Source organism: Cibotium barometz, chromosome 62 (genome assembly GCF_041138505.1).
Source record: "Cibotium barometz isolate CiBa-2024 chromosome 62, ASM4113850v1, whole genome shotgun sequence".
Taxonomy (NCBI): Eukaryota; Viridiplantae; Streptophyta; class Polypodiopsida; order Cyatheales; family Cibotiaceae; genus Cibotium; species Cibotium barometz.
In genome coordinates, this window is record NC_141107.1 from 6,402,235 (window position 1) to 6,421,166 (window position 18,932).

The 18,932-nt window shown below is 37.6% G+C and overlaps 1 protein-coding gene across 1 annotated transcript; it reads right to left on the bottom strand.

Annotated features, from left to right (window-relative positions):
- Window positions 1-1,539: 1,539 nt before the first annotated feature.
- On the bottom strand, window positions 1,540-3,150 carry LOC147604073 (aspartic proteinase nepenthesin-1-like). Its single transcript, XM_086795469.1, has one exon. The coding sequence runs from the start codon at window positions 3,148-3,150 to the stop codon at window positions 1,660-1,662; it is 1,491 nt and encodes a 496-aa protein (XP_086651595.1). The 3' UTR covers window positions 1,540-1,659.
- Between the last annotated feature and the right edge of the window lie 15,782 nt (window positions 3,151-18,932).

Genomic DNA, 18,932 nt, shown 5'->3' on the forward strand with positions numbered 1-18,932 from the left:
CTCAACTCCATCTCATGTACACCAAGCGAAGCCCTGAATCTGCGGAGCTTCTCTATACCCAATGCTTTGGTGAAGATGTTAGCTATCTGATCCTGTGTGCTGACATAAACAAGGTCAACGTCTCTTGCCAAGACCTTCTCTCTGACAAAATGGTAGTGGACCTCTATATGCTTTGTGCAAGCATGAAAAACTGGGTTCTTGGCCAACTGTATACTGCTAATTTTATCACAGAAAATGATAACTTGTCTATCCACTGATAGACCCAAATCTGTAAGTAGCTTTCTCAACCAAGCTACCTCACATGCTGCCATAGCAGCACCTCTAACCGTAGGCTGTTACCTTCTCCACCTAAGAGGATAACTCAATCTAAAACAATCAAAAGTGCACCTCAAGAGGAAGATGGCAAAGAGGTGAGAGCTAAGAGAATCTACTCTGATACTAAGATTCATGAGAATGAATGAAGTACAAGTGAAGTGACATGATAAGAGTGTGTGTAAGTGACATGATAAGGTCACTTACACACACTCATAAGAGTGCATACATATGCTTAGGATAAAAAAAACACCTAAAGAAAAAAAAAGTATCTCGACCATTATTAGCCTACGTCCACACATCACTACCATATAATTGGCTACAGAGGTGAATCAAGGATGTTGTGGATTGAGAATGCTTGAAGGCAAGGGCCTCGAGGGTGTGGGTTGAAGGTGTTTTAGTCAAAGCAAAAGGCAAGGCAAGGGGCTGCTTGAAAAAACTTTGGGAGTGGCTATTTGACCAAGCTTCAAATATTTGTCAAAGATTGAAAAGCATCGTAGCTTTAAAAAAATAACACGATAAGACAAAGAAAAAGAAAATCAAAACACCATACTATATATAATCTCCCTCCCAATGTGAGTGGCTCCATCTTCCTCACGTGGGTATATAAATCATGTTGTACCAATTAAATCTCTCTCGGGTGGCCAACTATAGATCCTTGGAGCCATTTATAAATTTCTTATAAAATTGGTTCTTTGATACAACTTTAGTCTTAGAAATATCAAAATTTTACTTTTACACAAAATAAATGTAAGTGTCTGATGCGAATTATCTAAGGGGTTGATAGTACAAGCAAAAATGTGATCTAAATACTCCATAGAGCACCTCAAAATTAAAAATGAAGCTCACTAAGCAAATGCTAATGAAACAAATGTGATTCATGGACCAATACCCAGTAGATTATTTCAAACTCGACTATGTGAAAGCATAAGACACTTCGATTTTTCATAATACTCTCTTTAAAGATAGATTTTTCATTTAACTCTCTTTTCATGACGGTGCGCACTCATTTGTTTAGTGTTTGATTGATTAATAATTAAGTTAATTCGCACAATTGAGATTTAGCCATTTGGTGTGCTTACGACCTTGATAGTACTGGGACACGACGATTACCAACAATTACCACACTTTTTGAGATCAGCCCATTTTGGGGCGTAAAATTTGGTGTGTTTGATACTGTGACAGGATTATTACAAATTACCACACTTTTTGAGAATCCATTTGGGGTGTTTTATAAGATCTTGATACTGTACACAGGAGGTTCCATTCGGGGTGTTTAACACCTTAATAATACTGTAGGATGATTAAGAAGAAGTTTAGTGATATAAGTATCACCTTTTCTTAACCTTAGAGAGAACTTATGACAATCACTTGAATAATGACCCATAGGATTTGGCTGTGTGATGGCCATAGTTGCAATATAATGCCCTGACTGCATTTGCTGGGTGCAAATCCGATTCTGGAGTTTCCCACATCGTATTCAACTAGGAAATCTTGCTGCTGATAGTTGCCAATGTAGTTTCTGGCAGTTGGTCCATAGCCAGAGTCCATGAAAGCCATGCAGTAGTAATTGGAGGATGAATCGGAGCCCAAGAAGGCGAGGACATGGTGTGCTTGAAGATGGAGGTCGACAGGACCGGCAAGATGGAGGGTAACTTTTGGAGCCGCTGGGGCTTGCTGCTGCCAGAGGGGCACTTGGTAACACAGATGAAGCGAATCGCCACCCAGATCGATTCTTTTGATCGAGGAATCGACGGCACTGTCGAAAGCCTGCGAGAGCGCAGTGTAAGCTGTGTGCACGAAGCTTGTGATGCTGGTGCCAGAGTCGATGATGGTGCCCCCTTGCCCGGAGGGAAGCAATTGAAAGGCCGATGTGGGGATTCTCAGAAGCTCGCCATTGATGCTGATGCCTGTCATGTTGAGATAGTAGAACTGTGAAAGGAAGTCAGACGCCCGGTTTTGTATGAGATGAGTGTATTGAAGCTGCGCTGCATCGTAGGTGGTGGATGCAGCCGTGCCAAGGGTCAAGTAACCAGAGGAATGCACATTCTTGACACGATTAGGCAAACAGTAAGAGAATGCTCTTATGTTTAATTGGGAGGTTAGTGAGAATTGCCCTCTGTCGAGCCCCAGCAATCCCGAGGCGTTCAGCGTTGACACAAGGCCTGTGTTGATTAATCCACAGCCAAAGATGATGTTCTGCAGTGGGTTAGATCCTTGCGGCGTGCTGATCGACAGCGTCTCCGTCGAGAGGTATCCCGTGCTGTTGCTTCTGTCGCCGTACGTGACGGCGTAGATGCACTTGTCGCCCTCCAGACGGTGGCTGCTCGTGCTGCTGCATACCGTCGCCACGCTGTCATCGCCCCTGCATGCATCGCACGTGACCGCTGCGTAGGACGAAGACTCAGAAGGTTTGAAAATGGGGTACTCACGTGACTGCACGCCGCACTGCAGGCAGGGCTCGCACTGCACCCACAGCAGCTGGCTCCCTGTGTCGATGGCCACCGCCGCCAGTTGCGCCGGCGTGCCAATCTGCACCACCGCAAAGTACTCTCCGAACGCCTCGTCCAGCGTCACCAGCCGAAACTCCATGCGGCCGGACGACGCTTTCTCACCCAAAGAGGTCGATTCTGTTGCTCGTGGACGGACGCCCAGACGCCCGGAGAGAAGACGGACGGAGCCGCCGTCAGCGGCGCCTGATCTATGAAAAACAGGAAACGTAATGCCTGTATCGGATGTGCGGCCACCTTCTGTTGCATTGCTGATCAGCAAGAAGATGGACGCCACCCAAAAAAAACGAGCGTAATCGAGCAGAACTCCGTTCTTGGCCGAGAGCATGCTAGGAGGCAATGGACGGAGAGAGGAAAAATGGACGGAGCATGGACCAGCAAGTCTCTACGTACACGGGATGAAGGCATCTGATCAGAGAATCAACCTTACGCTGTCCTGGAATCACCATCTCCACGTTTTACAAGGTATATTCTTTCTCACACACCACTCAATACATTAGGATTATGGGAATATCACTTCGGTACCATGCAAGTTGGGATCCTCCCGAGTCTCCTCCACACACTTTTTGTTTACTCTTATGCTCTAGCGTTTGTTCTCTTTTCTCCTTTAATGGGCAAAATAAATTTGGCCATGTTGCTCTACTTCTAAGAAACTTTTTTGAGATCTTCAAATAAGAATCTAATTAAGAAATGACTATGAGTGGCAATGTTGAAAGTAATTAATTTAATTTAAATGTCGTTTTGTTTTATTTGAGCAAACTATTTCCAATCCACATGAGAGGAGGGTAATGTTTGAAATTTGCATATATGTTTTTTTTTCGTTTTTTAAGGATTATGTATGTATGTGTGTGCGAGACATATTTTTTGAAATAAAAGTGATGTTACATAATATGAGTGAGACCCACTAATGGAGGGAGTCTAGACTCTAGAGATTGCATCCAAAAAGGTTCAAGTAAGGATACTACCTCAAATTTTCCCATCAATATTCTTTGAGGATCATGCAAGGATGCCGCCTCAAACATTTCATCATTATTCTCTAAGGATGAGATGACTCTAAAGCCCACCACAAAGCTAAAGGAGATATCTAAAACCCACCATTATAGATCTAGAGGAACAAAGAAGTTGGCAGAGTATCCTAATCTATCAAGGAGGAGAAGTATACCGGGAGAAGCTCCAATAGTCCCAAGTGTACACTGTAGGAGCAATCCCTACCTTGGATACTAGCTTGCCAATACTAAAAGAAAGACTTTCGGAAAGAATGAGTTCTTTGTATGGTCAAGGAGGAGCCACTCCTAATTGATAATGTTTGAATCTAGGCTCAAATCCACTATGGATGATAATAGTCTCAAATGACCTACATGATTTAAGAATTCCACTCTTAGAAGGGTTTGTGTATATCTCATTAATAGGTGCAGATAGCTACCAAAATGAGAGTGTTCACACTCCTAGAGATATACTAGTCTCCCTACCATCCTATCTTCTCAAGTTGAGATCCACATTAGCTCATTGCTTCAAGGTAGCCCAAGATTATGGAAGGACTTAAACGATTGGACCGGGATGGGAGGCTTAGAGCATGCATGGACAAGCACAACCACTGACAGACTCCTCAGATGAGCTTGAAGGAGAAGAGTCACTAGGGAAGTTAGGGATCTCCATAAATTTCTAGTAAACAAATTGGGTTACTACTTTAAGCATGATGATAGGAATGTGGCACTTTTGATAAAGTACATGGGACTATAAGTGACAACTATCTTGGATGGAGATGCTTGAGTCAAGGGACTCAAACCATATCCATATTACAAAAAGGGATCGATAAATATGTAAACATGGAAGACTCATCCCATGAGTGGAGGTCTCTTTGTTCAAGAATCTATTGTGAATAAATTTTTGGGTAGACCCTATATGAGGGGAAGTAAGGTTGGTCTATGATTGGGACACATACCATATCTATATTAGGAAAAGGGATCATACCTTGAATGTAAATCTGTAAACATGGAGGTCCCTTTGTTGAAGATTTTGTTAACTACAAGATTCACGATAGTTATGGGGCTCACCTATCACAAATGAATGGATTGAGAGTGTGAGACATTGTAATTTTCTCCACTCCTAACCCACTGTTCACACAAAGCCGGGAAGATGCTAAAAATTGGATGCATACCATAGCGTGACTACCATGGATATTCTCTTTAAGAAGATAGGCATGAGAATATGCCACTATAAATGGTAAGGAGATCACTTCTATCTACATGAGAATATGCCACTATAAATGGTAAGGAGATCACTTCTATCTACATTCTAAGCATGGTAGCAACGTTGCACACACCTAAATTTAAATATAATACTTTCGATCAAGAGGTAGCAACTTGAAGACAAAAAGGTGACAAGGACAAAAATAGTCAATATCTCTTCATAGGTGGAAATCATAAGCTTATTGGATTTGATACATCGAGGCAAATGATGCCCATGTGGATTTCTACCATCAATGGCAAAGAGAGCCTAGCGAGACCTAGTGAGGATCCTAAATCTCTATACATAGGGAAAGATGTGCATCCTAAAAAGAGGAGAACGACCTTATTGTTTTGTTGACGGAGTTCCAAGACTATTTTTATTGAAAGTTGTTAACTAATTTTAGGGTTAATAACAAGGTTTGCCACACCCAATTATATGCCAAAGCATGAGTAATCTACATTAAATTTTAAGGATAGACATTCCAAACTCATGTATAAACAAGCCATGAAAGCAATGGTGTGCGAATCTCAAACTTGGATTGGTGCTAGTGAGGTGCCGATAAAGGTCTGATGGTGGATAATTAATGGCATTTCTCACTCCAAGGACGTGGGGTAGTGAGCTGGGATATTGTGCTCCCTAGTTTTGTAATGCATCAATGTATTATAAGATGAAGTAATGTATAATCAAGAGGCCAAATAGAAGTTTTGGTTCGATTGGTGCAATTTAAGTGTGTGTTATGACCATGTATATAAGGCAATTTCTCTCATAATGCAAGTACATTCTCCCATTGTGCGATTGAGCTTTCCCTCTTGCTAAACCTCTCTCTAATATTCTCTCTATTTCATATACGAGTGAGTGTGGTGTGAGTGATATGAGGTGATCAGGGGAGGGAGTAGTGCCTATAATGCAATGCGACTATGTGACAACGTTCACGGGGGAAGGCAAATGGTAAGCTACCCATGGCAGTGTTGACCTTGGAGACCTTAAGGGTTACAAGCTTTGCTATCAAAAAGATTGCCCATGACACGTTGAGGTGAGTGGAGGTGAGTGGTTCACATTGAGGTGAGTGGAGACGAGATGTTCCCTCTTTGCTATCTCTTAGCCTTAACATTTTTGGCACCGCTACGGGAAACAATCCCTTAGCTTTATCATTTATTTCACTCTTGAATAGTGGAGTGCCATGAACGAGAGTGGGATTTGATAGAGATTTGTGTGGAAATGGTGTGGTTTTTGCTTTCTTTTGCTCTCTTTTATGTGTTAACATAGGCTTAATTTTTGCATGATAACTAGGTTTTTTTGCAGTTGATTACATTAGCAGGTTAGCATTTATACTAGGTAGCTTAATCAATAAAGGAATTTCATTTTAAAAAAAGACTCTTGATTTTTGCTAATTTTGCTAATACAATGGGTTTTTTATTAGTATAGTTAAGAGACAAAAATCATTAAAAATAGAGTTTAGAGGGTAGATTAGGCTCCATTGCATACATATTCATGATCTTCATGCTTAGTAGACCCATACTAGACAATTTAGTCAAGCAAAAATGTCAAAAACTTCCTAAAAATCAAAATTTAAATTTTCTACAAAATCACATTTTTGGGTAACCTGCAAAATCACGGCCATGATTTTGTAGTCGTGATTGTAATTATCTTATCGAGATTCCCACCGCGATTCCCGTGATTATGAGGCCAAAAATAGTAACACCTTATCTTATCTAAATAGTGACATGATCATGAAAAAAGTTAGCATGATCACAGCTAAAATTGGCATGATTATAGTTGGCATTGCTAATCACAGGAAAAAAATTATTATGATCATGGTTGGCATGATCATGGAAAAAAATGATGTGATAACGGTTGGTGCGATCACAAAAACAATTAGCATGATCACAGTTTACGATCACAAAAATAATTAGCGTGATCACGGTTGGCACGATCATGAAAATGTTTTACGTGATCACGATCGGTGATCATGAAAATGTTTTACATGATCACGATTGGTGATCATGAAAAAAATTAGCATGTTGTGAAAAAAATTAGCATGATCACGATTGGTGATCGTCGCAAAAAAAAAAGTGATCACGAAAAAAGTTGGTGTGAATGCTTATGGCCATGTATATAAGACAATTTCTCTCATAATGCAAGTAGACTCTCCCATTGTGCAATTGAGCTTTCACTCTTGCTGAACCTCTCTCTAATCTTCTCTCTAGTGCATGCTAGTGAGTGTATGTGAGTGAGATAAGGTGAGAGGAGGGAGTAGTGCCCATAATGCAATGCAACGGTGTGCAACGCTCTTGGGAGAAGGAAAATGGTAAGCTACCCCATGGTAGTGTTGAGCGTGGTGACCTCAAGGGTTACAAACTTGGCCATCAAAAAGATCCCCATGACACGTTGAGGTGAGTGGGGGTGAGTTGTTCCCTTTGCTATCTCTTAGCCTTAACATTTTTGGCACACCGCGGAGCAATCCCTTGGCTTTATCATTTGTTTTTCTCTAATCTATGGTTTACCCATTCCTCACACTCTTCAATAGTGGAGTGCTACAAATGAGAGTGGGATTTGATGGAGATTTGTGTGGAAATGGTATGGTTTTTGCTTTCGTTTACTCTCTTTTATGTGTTAAGATAGAGCCTAGATGCTTAATTTTTGCATGATAACTAGGTTTTTTGTTATAGTTAATTATATTAGCATGTTAGAATTCATACTAGGTAGCTTAACCAATAAGAAATTTCATTTAAAAAAATAAAACTCTTGCTTTTTGCTAATTTTCACTAAGACACTATTTTTTATAGTGAAGTTGAGACAAAAATCATTAAAAAAAATGGAGTTTAGAGGACATATTAGGCTTCATTGAACACATATTCATGATTTTCATGCTTACAAAACCCATAGTGGATGATTTGGTTAAGTAAAAACATAAAAAACTTCCCAAAAATTAAATTTTAAATTTTCTACAAATTTTTATTTTTGGGTAAAACCTACAAAATCCCAGCCGTGATTTTGTAGTCATGGTCGTGATTATTTTCTTGAGATTACCACCGTGATTTTCGCGATTATGAGGCAAAAATTGTCATGGAAAAAATTAGCGTGATCATGATTGGCGTGATAATGGAAAAAGTTAGCGTACTCACGGAAAAAATGGCGATCATCATCACAAAACAAATTGGTGTGATCACGGTTGGTAATGATACACAAAAAATAGCGTGATCACGATTGGTAATCACAAAAAAAAATAGCGTGATTCTAGATTCATAAAAAAATTGGTGTGATTTTCCAACCATGGTGTACAGACAAATCATGATGTATGAGCAAAACCTACAGAATCACGGTTGTGAAAAATCAAACCTACAAAATCATGGTATAAGAATAAGGTCAAAAGAAGGTGATGGGCCTAAAATAGCAGAGAGTGGGGAGAAGCTTTTGAGAAGTAGTCCACCTGTCTTTTAAAATCTTCCAAAGGCCCTGTTTTGCACCCAGAAGTCTAATTTTTGTCATCTAGGGGTCTAAACTGACCACCTCATGAGTGCTACATTTATGATTACATTTTTAATGAAATATTAATGCAAGTTTATGTTTGAACTTTGTCACCTGGAGTTATCTCAAAGTCATGCGTGACTTTCAAACTAAGGGGTCTCATATGCTAGAAACCTGAGAGAAAAGAGAGCTCCTTAGCTAAGAGGTCAAAAAAGGAAAGAATGGCTAGCTTAGCAGGTTAAAGCTTACCCCTATGTAGATGTCTGATTTAGACCTTGAAGCCAGCTAGTGAGACCTATGCTACATATTGAGACCTCACACTCCTTAGGGACTTCATACCCACATTGGACCAACACTATAGACATGAGTGCTCTACTGTGTTTCATGGAACCTATAATAGTAACCACAACTTTGCTAATGTCAAATCCCTGGCATAACACTAATTTCAACCTAATCACTTCTTAACCCTCTTTATCCTTTAGTGAACAAACTCTTTCCATGTTAAAGAGTGTAGGAAGAGGGTTGCACATGGGTTGAAAGATGTCCAAGGCGGCCAAGAAGGAGCTGCATATAGCAAGGGATTCCCTTAAACCTGTTGCCTAGGAAATATCAAAATATATGAATAAATTTGATGGTTCTACGTAAGTTGACAATGTTGTGATGCTTTTAGAGCTATTGTCTGCCCGTCTAAGGTTCAAGCTTTCACATTATTCTTAATGGGCAAAGCCAATCGATAGTTTAGCACACTACGGCTCGAAATCAAAGTGAATTTCAGAACTTTGAAGGTAGTTTTTGTCTATGGTTCTTAAGGAAAGACCACTAGTGGTGTGCATCACATGAAATTTACTTAGTTTGAGAGGAAAACTAATGAAACGATATGAGATTTTACCCTCTGAATAAAAACTCTAGATTCATGGTGGGTCAAAGAAAATGTTGTGACACACATAAGACCAATGAGGATCCAAAGATGAAGGATGAATCCCAAATATTGAAATAGAAACTAATCGAAGACAAACAAACATTGAACCAACCAAAAGCTCAACCAAGAAAAAGGGATTTGGAACCTCAGGATCCCAAGAGGATCCCAACAAAACCCAAGACAAGAAAAAGGTGGAGGTCGAACACGCTTAAATAAGGAAAGGAAAATCAAAAGATACTCACCAAAGGAACTTAAGTCAACTCTCAATAATGCAAGAACATCTGCTACACAAGTAACATCAAAATTGTCATGTGAAACTATGGATGTTGATGGGGGCAAAAAGCAGGTTCCTTTTTTGCTAGTAGACAAAGACATTGGGAGGCAAGTGCTACATGGAGGGACACAAACAAAAATCCAAAACAAAATCTTGTCTTGTGCCACCACATGGGAAAATAAGGGATTAGAAACACGTGCACCTTTCCAACCAAATGAAGAAGAATTGATCACAACTGATAATTCCAGAAATAAAATGTGGGAGAGTATGGTAAGAATAGCTCTTTGGTGGACCATGTCCACCAAAGAGTATGGTAAGAATAGCTCTTTGGTGGACCATGGTAAGAATAGCTCTTTGGTGGACCATGTCCCCCGTTGACTTCTCCCCAATCAACCATTGACTTCCCAAATGTTCACACTAGAGAAACAAAACCAACTTGAGTATTCACAATTTTCCTTTCAAAATGAGCCAGATTTTTCAAATGAAACTCAACCTCTTAGAAAAGCTAATTGGAAAGAACTCAATGTCTTGTGTGCAAAGGCAGAACGATGTTATTGGCTTATTGAAAAATGATAAGCTAAAAGAAAATGAAACTTCAAGTGTCCAATGTAAACACAAGCAATGGGAATGAGTAAACAATAATTAGTGCTATGGAGCCTATAATGACATTCAAACCCTTGAACAACCCTCGATGCATAAATGTAAACTTGAAAGTGCTCTAAAGAGAATATTTAGCTGAGGGCTAAAAATCATATGAATGAATCTAAAGTGAATGGGAGTGAATAACCAACATATCTATGCTACCTCTTGAGGATCCAATCAACATTTGGCTAGATTTCCTATTGGACAAAAACATTCAACAGAAAACAAGTAGTGATTAACCTTAACGCAACTCACAATATTGTTTTGAGAAGAAATTGGGAATCTTTAGGCCAACCCATGTCCACTCCTAGAAAAATGAATGTGCTATATGATGGTGGCTAGACTTAAAGAACTAAAAGAGGTTGTCCTTTTGGTGGTGATTAGTTGGTCGACTAGAGAAGCCCAACCTAAAAGTGAGATGTAGAGTCTGAACACCTCCTACCAGAGTTAAAACAACTAAAATCTCAACAACTGAAAGCTTCAAAACTATGGATTCCTAGATAGAAATTTGCTTTGAAACATGCTTGGGAGTCAAAAGCATCCAATCTCAAATCTATTCTTATTATAGTTAAAAAAATCTCATGACATATGAGCTATGGCATTGTAAAGGTGAGCCAAGTTTGCAGGCTCATGAATGGATTCCGTGGACTGTCACTCAAACTATTCCATGTCTAGGATCTTTTGAATGCACAATTTATGTGGAATCTAACCCCTTGAAATGTAAGATTTGTGTGTTAGACTATGTGTTGGAAGAAGATTTTATCCTAGGAAGGGATTTAGGGCTACCTTGATGCAAGCTATATCAAACTTTATTAGTCGGACATGTACCATGAAGATTTCTTATAAAGAAGTGGTTGTGCCATTCTGTGCAAGGATGAAATAATGCTCAACACTCTTTATGACCTTGTCCAAAAAATATAACTAGCTTATACATTAGGAACCACTCTAGCAAAAGATCCACCCTCTCCATTGTGATGGACTCTCTAAATCAGCCATATTCCCAAAGAAGGAACTAATTCCAAATCTACATATTTAAAGTCCTCAAAATATAAATCTCCATGAAGGTGACCATTCCATTTATCCAAGGCTTAGAGTAAATGCTAGAGTCGCCCAAAAATAGCCCATTGTGTCTCAAGAACCTCTTCTACAAGTGTCACTAAGGAAGCAACAAGCTCTCAACCACAAAATCTCATCTAGCCGCTCCTAAAACAATTCCCACCGTAGCAACCACTATTGGTGACACCAATGGTCAAACCCATGTTTAATAAAGAACCCAATGATAAAAATTCTACTACAAGGAAAAATCCTCAATCGACATCAGCGAGATAAAAGAAAATTCTAACAGACAAAAATCCTCAATTGACATCAATGACAAAAGAAAATTCTCACACCAAGGGATCCTCATCATTAATAACCCCTCTATTGCCACCATCTCCACAACCCTTGACCATAACAACCAAGGTTATCACTATAGAGAATTAAACATCATCATTGATGATGAGGTGGGTATAAATGATGCCATAGATGAGGAGAAAATGTGTTATACTTGCTCATTAGAGGATGCCTCTTATATAAGCTAAGTACAAGGATTCCTTAATCATCTCCATCATCTCTCCTAGATTTTGGGTATAAATGATGCCATAGATGAGGAGAAAATGTGTTATACTTGTTCATTAGAGGATGCCTCTTATATAAGCTAAGTACAAGGATTAAATAACATCATTGATGATGAGGTCACAAGCTTCCTTAATCATCTCCCTCATCTCTCCTATATTCTCGGTACAAAAGTTAACATGTGTGGCCATGTTTACATCACTTTTAGGATAGAGGGTACTAGACTTCCAAGTGAGTTGGTTATGTTAGGCTTAGAAAGCCCAACTTTCCTCGATGTAGTTGGCCTTAGTGGGTGATACATCTTCTTTCTCCTTAGCTTCTTCATCGAATTTTGCTTCACCTACAAGGTAGGCCATTTAGGCCTTGTTTTTGTAAAAATAAACTTTTTCTTTGCGGTTGGGTTTCCCATAGAGTTTACAAAATTTCCTTGAGAAATCCTTCTTCCTACTTCACCTACAAGGTAGGCCTTTTGGGCTTGTTTTTATAAAAATAATATTTTTCTTTGTGGTTGAGTTTCCCATAGAAGTTACAAGACTTCCCCCACAAAAATAATAAGACTTCTTTGAGAAATGCTTCTTCACTTGAGCTCCCTTGGAGAAAATCTTAAATCCAACTTTCTTGAATGAACCACTTTTATTGTAGAAAGCTTCCTCTTAGATGCCGTGTCGCTACTTGATTTTCTTTTCTTACTCTAAGAGTGATGATTCTATCTCCACAAGCTTTGTTGGAGAAGGAATGTTGTTGTTTCCATAGTCTTCTTGTGGAAGACCTTTAAGAGCATTGCAATGCATACATCCTCGTCCATGTTGATAATTATGCTAGTAGTTGAGTAAGTAAAATCTTCGTGTAGTTTAGGTGTGCAGGCATAGAATCTCTGGAGTTCATTTTTTAATTCAAAATACTCGATTAGCAAGTTGATTTTAGAACTCTTAGCTTGTGTGTGCCAAAGAGATTTTCTAGCTCTTCTCAAGTCTCAAATTGAGTGCCCTTCCCATCTAAGTGATGAATAAATTGATCTTTGGCTACCCAAAGTGCCGTCTGCATCCCTAGTGTAGGTTTCTTCTCCCTACCATTAGCTACATTCCACAACCCCTTTTTCATTAAGATGAACTTGATTTTTGTTTGCCGTGTATGAAAATTCATACCATCAAATTTGAAATCTACCCTTGAGCTCATGATGTGAGTAGGATCGGGTCTTACCACTTGGTATATCTTCCAAGGAAAGTGTTTATAATGCTTTATAGAAAACACAAATGCAAACTTAAAAAACCTCTCTCACCATAAAGATACATACGACTACTCATAATTTTAGAAAAAACTAGACTTGCTTTGGCATGCTCGTAGTAGTGAGGTGTGGGCTTTGGTTTGTTTAATCTTCTTTTTGATGATTTGTTTGGACTTGACATACTTGGAATTATATGACTGAGCAAAGGAGGGCATATTTGATCAATAATTGATCCTTAATTGCCCAAAAAAAAAGACAAAGTTGCTTAAGATTATTCACTTCATCAGTAAGAGTGTCTCAATGTTTTCTATGTAGAGAATGGGGTAGCTTTGAGTGTAAAATTGAAGGAGACCTTCCACAAATGCAAAATAAGCTTTAAGTAAAAGTAATATCAATGTTTTTACATGAGATTGAATCCTATAAACATATCATTAAGAATTTTAATCATGATTTAATCTTTAGCTTACCAAAAGTACCGTCTATGGATTATATAGGGTTGGAGCCCCTATCTAATGATGTTCTCTTTAAAGTTGTTTTCATGTGACAAAAACCTTGGGGATTTTTTGAATTAGAGAACAAAGCTTCTCACACTCAGCATTTAGCAATTCCCCTAATCAGCAAGGTGAATGGTTATGCTGCTCTCACCCAACTAGATATGATTTTTGCTAATTGCTTCAAGCTACGGGTGCAACAATGAGTCAAAAAGAGTCTCCTCTATCTAAGCTTATGAAAAGGTGCTTTGTGATTGGTGAAATCACTATAGACTGGTTTGATAGAGAAAGTGAAAGATATAATAAGCACACTAATTCAGTTTAATTACTGATAGTGTAAGTAATAATCTTGTGAGAGAGGTTAGAATAGTGGCAAGGCTCTAATATCATGTTGGTTTTCATGGTGACTCATATACTATGGTGAAACTCATGGTGTAGATGTAATCCTGGTTAAGGTATTAAACTCATGGTGTAGATGTAATCATGGTTAAGGTATTAAACTCATGGTGTAGATGTAATCATCATGGTTAAGGTATTAAACTCATGGTGTAGATGTAATCATCATCATGATTGGTGTAGATGTAATCATCATGGTTAAGATATTAAACCATAACGATTCATAGCTAGCAAAAAATATGAACATAATGATGCCATAGATGAGGATAAAAAACGTGTTATACTTGTTCATTAGAATATGCTTCTTATATAGGCTGAGTACAAGCATCAAACAACATCATTGATGAGGTCACAAGCTTCTTGAATATCTCCCTCATTCTCTCCTAGATTCTAGGTACAAAAGGAAACATGTGTGGCCATCATAAATGATCCTATCTTCTTCTATAACTCATGGATTCCCTAGAGTTACTTTCACCTTGTGATGATTACTGCCTTAATGCTACAAGGCTTTCTAACCTTTGAATCTATTTCCCTTAGCCCCATAATATTTTGGTATTTATTTTAACAAGATCTAACAAGAGTTTAAGTACTCACCCTTTTGTACTTCATGGTATATCAGTTAGACAAATGATCAAAGAGTACCTAATTGTTCTTAATAGATTAAAAAAGTACGTGGGACGTAAACAAGTTAGGTCACTACAAGATCCTCTGATAGCTTGTAAAGAGACACATTAAAACAAAAAGATGTGCTTATATGTATTGCTTGTCAATGTTTCTCTAGACCTCTACCTCTCTTCTTCCGTTGCTAACCTCAATAGAATCCCCTACTAACATCAATAAATATTGTAACCTTGCAAGGTTACAATATTGTAACAAAAGGATGTGCTCATATGGATTGGTTTACCAATGCTTCTTTGGACCTCTACCTCTCTTCTTCCATTACTAATAACCACCATAGAATCCACGCTAACCTCAATAAATATTGTAACCTTTCATGTGATCGCCAAAAGAGAGAGAGAGAGAGAGAGAGAGAGAATAATCACATGTAATGGCCCCCTCACCCTAATTCGGATCCCATCTGCTATTAACATTTTCCTTTCCTAACTAGATTCTTCTTCATCCCCCTAAAGGATCAAAGACATGCAACATCTACTTATCAACACCAAGCATACATCTATCCTCTGGCAAAGGCTTCAAACCGATCAAGAGGACACGAGTCAACATCAAGAAGGGGTATGTTAACCCATTTTAGGGTTAACAAGTGTTAGTCGTAACCTCTTTGGGGATGCTAATTTTATTTTATTTTGGGATATTTTATTTTGGATGCACCTTTTATTTATATCATCTACTAGGATTAATGTGTTAACTCAAGCTGTGTGTGCTAGTATGATGTCTACCAAGATTAATGTATTTAATCACATTGTGTACACTGGTATGATATGGTTAGAATTAATGTGTGTTTACTAACTATTATTATTTTGGATGTAAGCGAAGAATGAGTCACGGATTATGTGTTAATCATGTGTGGAACATGTGTGGGAACCACTACGAGATATTATGAACATGTTAACACCTTTATGGTTTGATATTTAGACATCTATATTTTTGTAAGGCTAAGGCCTCATACCTTTTGTACATACCAAATAGTATATATACATGTTAACACCTTGATGGTTTGATATTTAGACATCTATATTTTTGTAAGGCTAAAGCCTCATACCTTTTGTACATACCAAATAGTATTTTATACTTTTGGTAGGCCCAAGACTTTATCTTGATGCTTGCTATATTTTTGTAGAGCCTCCATGCTCATAAACTCAAAAGCACTTGGCTGGTGCTTTGTTTTTAGAATTATCATTTTGAAAAGCAAACGCTTTTTCTAATACATATAAATATGGGAGAGTGGTACAAGGGCCACACTCTACCCAGGGGAGATTCAACCCGCTCTTGTGTCAACAATGATTTCTACTCAATCTCTCTTTCTCTTATTTATTTAATTTGGTTTATTAAGGTTTATACTTTAGTTTGTTGAAGAATATGCTATGCTCTAATTTTTGTGTTGATAAATTAGAGTTCCTTCTCCAAGGGTCTTAAAGGTCCTAACAGTGGTATCAGAGCTTTGGGGACCACTCAAGGAGAATGATTTTTAAAGAAAATTTTAAAAATCAAGATTTATGCAATTTGTGTGGTGCAAAGAAGGCCAAAGTTTAATTTTTAGAATTTTTAAAGCTTTAAAACATATCAAGGAGAAATATCACGGGAAGAGGAAAGGCTTGCACACTCATAAACTCAACAAGAACTTGTTCTACTTGGCATATCCATAACTCTTTTCACATTAGTCTTTTGTGAGACCATTTAGAGGACCTCTACCATCTCACACATGGGTGGAGGACCTCTACCATCTCACACATGGGTAACACTTATGTCAAGTATCTTGTGACTTTTAAGAACCATCCTACTATTGAAGATGCTAAATGGATGCCAGAAAAGTTTTTCCATTATTAACAAAATTTCATCCACTCTTATCATCCATGCAATTGATATTAATTGCAACCTGAGCAAGAGGGAATGTTAGTTCTAACCTCTTTAGGGATGCCCATTATTTTATTTCAGGATATTTTATTTTGGATGCACCTTTTATTTATATCATTTGCCAGGATTAATTTGTTTAATCGAGTTGTGTGTGCTGGTATGATGTCTACCAGGATTAATGTGTTTAATCAAGCTATGTGTGCTGGTATGATATGGTCAAGATTAATGTGTTTAATCATTTGTGCGCACTGACTATTATTATTTTGGATGTAAGCAAAGAATGAGTGGTGGATTATGTGTAAATCGCAGTACCATGATGAGATATTTTGAAAGACATGTGAATACCTTTATGGTTTCATATTTAGGTATCTATATTTTTGTAACGCTAAGGCCTCATACCTTTTATACATATCAAATAGTACTTTATACTTTTGGTAGGCCCAAGACTTTATATTAATGCTTGCTATATTTTTATAGAGCTTGCATGCTCATAAACTCAAACGCACTTGCTTGTGCTTTGTTTTCGGAATTATCTTTTTGAAAAGCAAGAACTTTTTCTAATACATATAAATATGGGAGAGTGGTTCAAGGACCACACTCTACCCACCAGGGGAGATTAAACCCCTGCTCTTGTGTCAACTGGGATTTCTAGTCAGTCTCTCTTTCTCTTGTTTATTTAATTTGGTTTATTAAGGTTTATGTGTTAATTTGTGCAAGAATATGTTATTCTCTAATTTTTGTGTTGAGAAATTAGAGTTCCTTCTCCAAGAGTCTTAAAGGTCCTGACAACAAGGTTTGCCACACCCAATTATATGCTAAAGCATGAGTAATCTACATCAAATATCAAGGATCGACACACCAAGTTCATGTACAAATAAGTTATAAAGTAGGTGTCCAAATCTCAAACTTGGATGGGCGCCCATAAAGGTCTGATGGATAATTAATGGCATTTCCCACTCTACGAGCATGTGGTAGAGTGACCTAGGATGTGCTCCCTAGTATTGTAATGCATAAATGTACTATGAGATGAAGTAATGTATAAGCAATAGGCCAAAAAGAATCTTTGGGTGCTTGCCCGTCAATTTAAGTGTGTGTGTGTGTGAACACTTATGGAAATTTCTCTCATAATGTAATACAGTCTCCCATTGTGCAATTGAGCTTTCCCTCTTGCTAAATGTCTTTCTAATCTTCTCTCTAATACATGCTAGTGAGTGTATGTGAGTGATATGAGGTGAGAGGAGGGAGTAGTGCCCGTAGTGCAACACAAAAATTGGTGTGACAATGCTTGTGGGAGAAGGAAAATGCTAAGCTACCCATAGCGATGCTGAGCTTGGAGACCTCAAGGGTTATGGGCTCGGCCATCAGAAAGTTCCCACGACACATTGAGGTGAGTGGAGGAGGTGAGTGGTTCACTCTTTGCTATCTCTTAGTCTTAACAGAAGTATATCAACGTGAAAGGTGTACCCCCCAAAGTAATCAAGCACACAGAGTCATCAAGGCTATTTTTCTTGGAAATACATTGACATGAAAGGTGTATATCCTAAAGTAATCAAGCACACAGTTCCAATCATGGAAGGAGAAAAGCCTTCAAGACATAGTCCTTATACAATCAAACATAAATGCTCTAAGATTTTCAAAGAGAATTTTTACACCACCTTTGCATGCCACCCTTGCGTGACACCTCCCATATGATGCTGGCATGGCATACATGAGCATTACCAGCTATGTCATACATGTTCATATGTAATGAGACCATGTAACCATGTCATGCATATGTCATACATGTTCATATGTAATGAGAACCATGTAACCATGTAACCATGTCATGCATGCCTAATAGTCTTTCTATTTTTTTAAGTCTTTCTATTATAAATAAATATACATGTAAATATATATTTTTTATAAATAAAAAATTACTAATAACTATATATATCCTATTAAATATTTAAGATGTTATACGTATAATTTAATAAGTAAATAAATATTTTTTTTAATAATTATATATATATATATACTTAATAAATATATTTTTAATAAATTTTTATATTAAACTATATTTATGTATTAATAAATATATAATAATAATTATTATTATTATTATATACATATATTAAATTATAAATACTAAGAATTATATACTTATTATATTTAATAAATATATTATAATTATGAATTAATAGATACTAAAGGTTATATATCTATTATTTGATAAATATATTATATTTATTAATTAATAGATATTATTTGATATATATGTGTGTGTGTGTGTGTGTGTGTGTGTGTTATTAGAAATAGTATATATAACATTATACAAGTATAT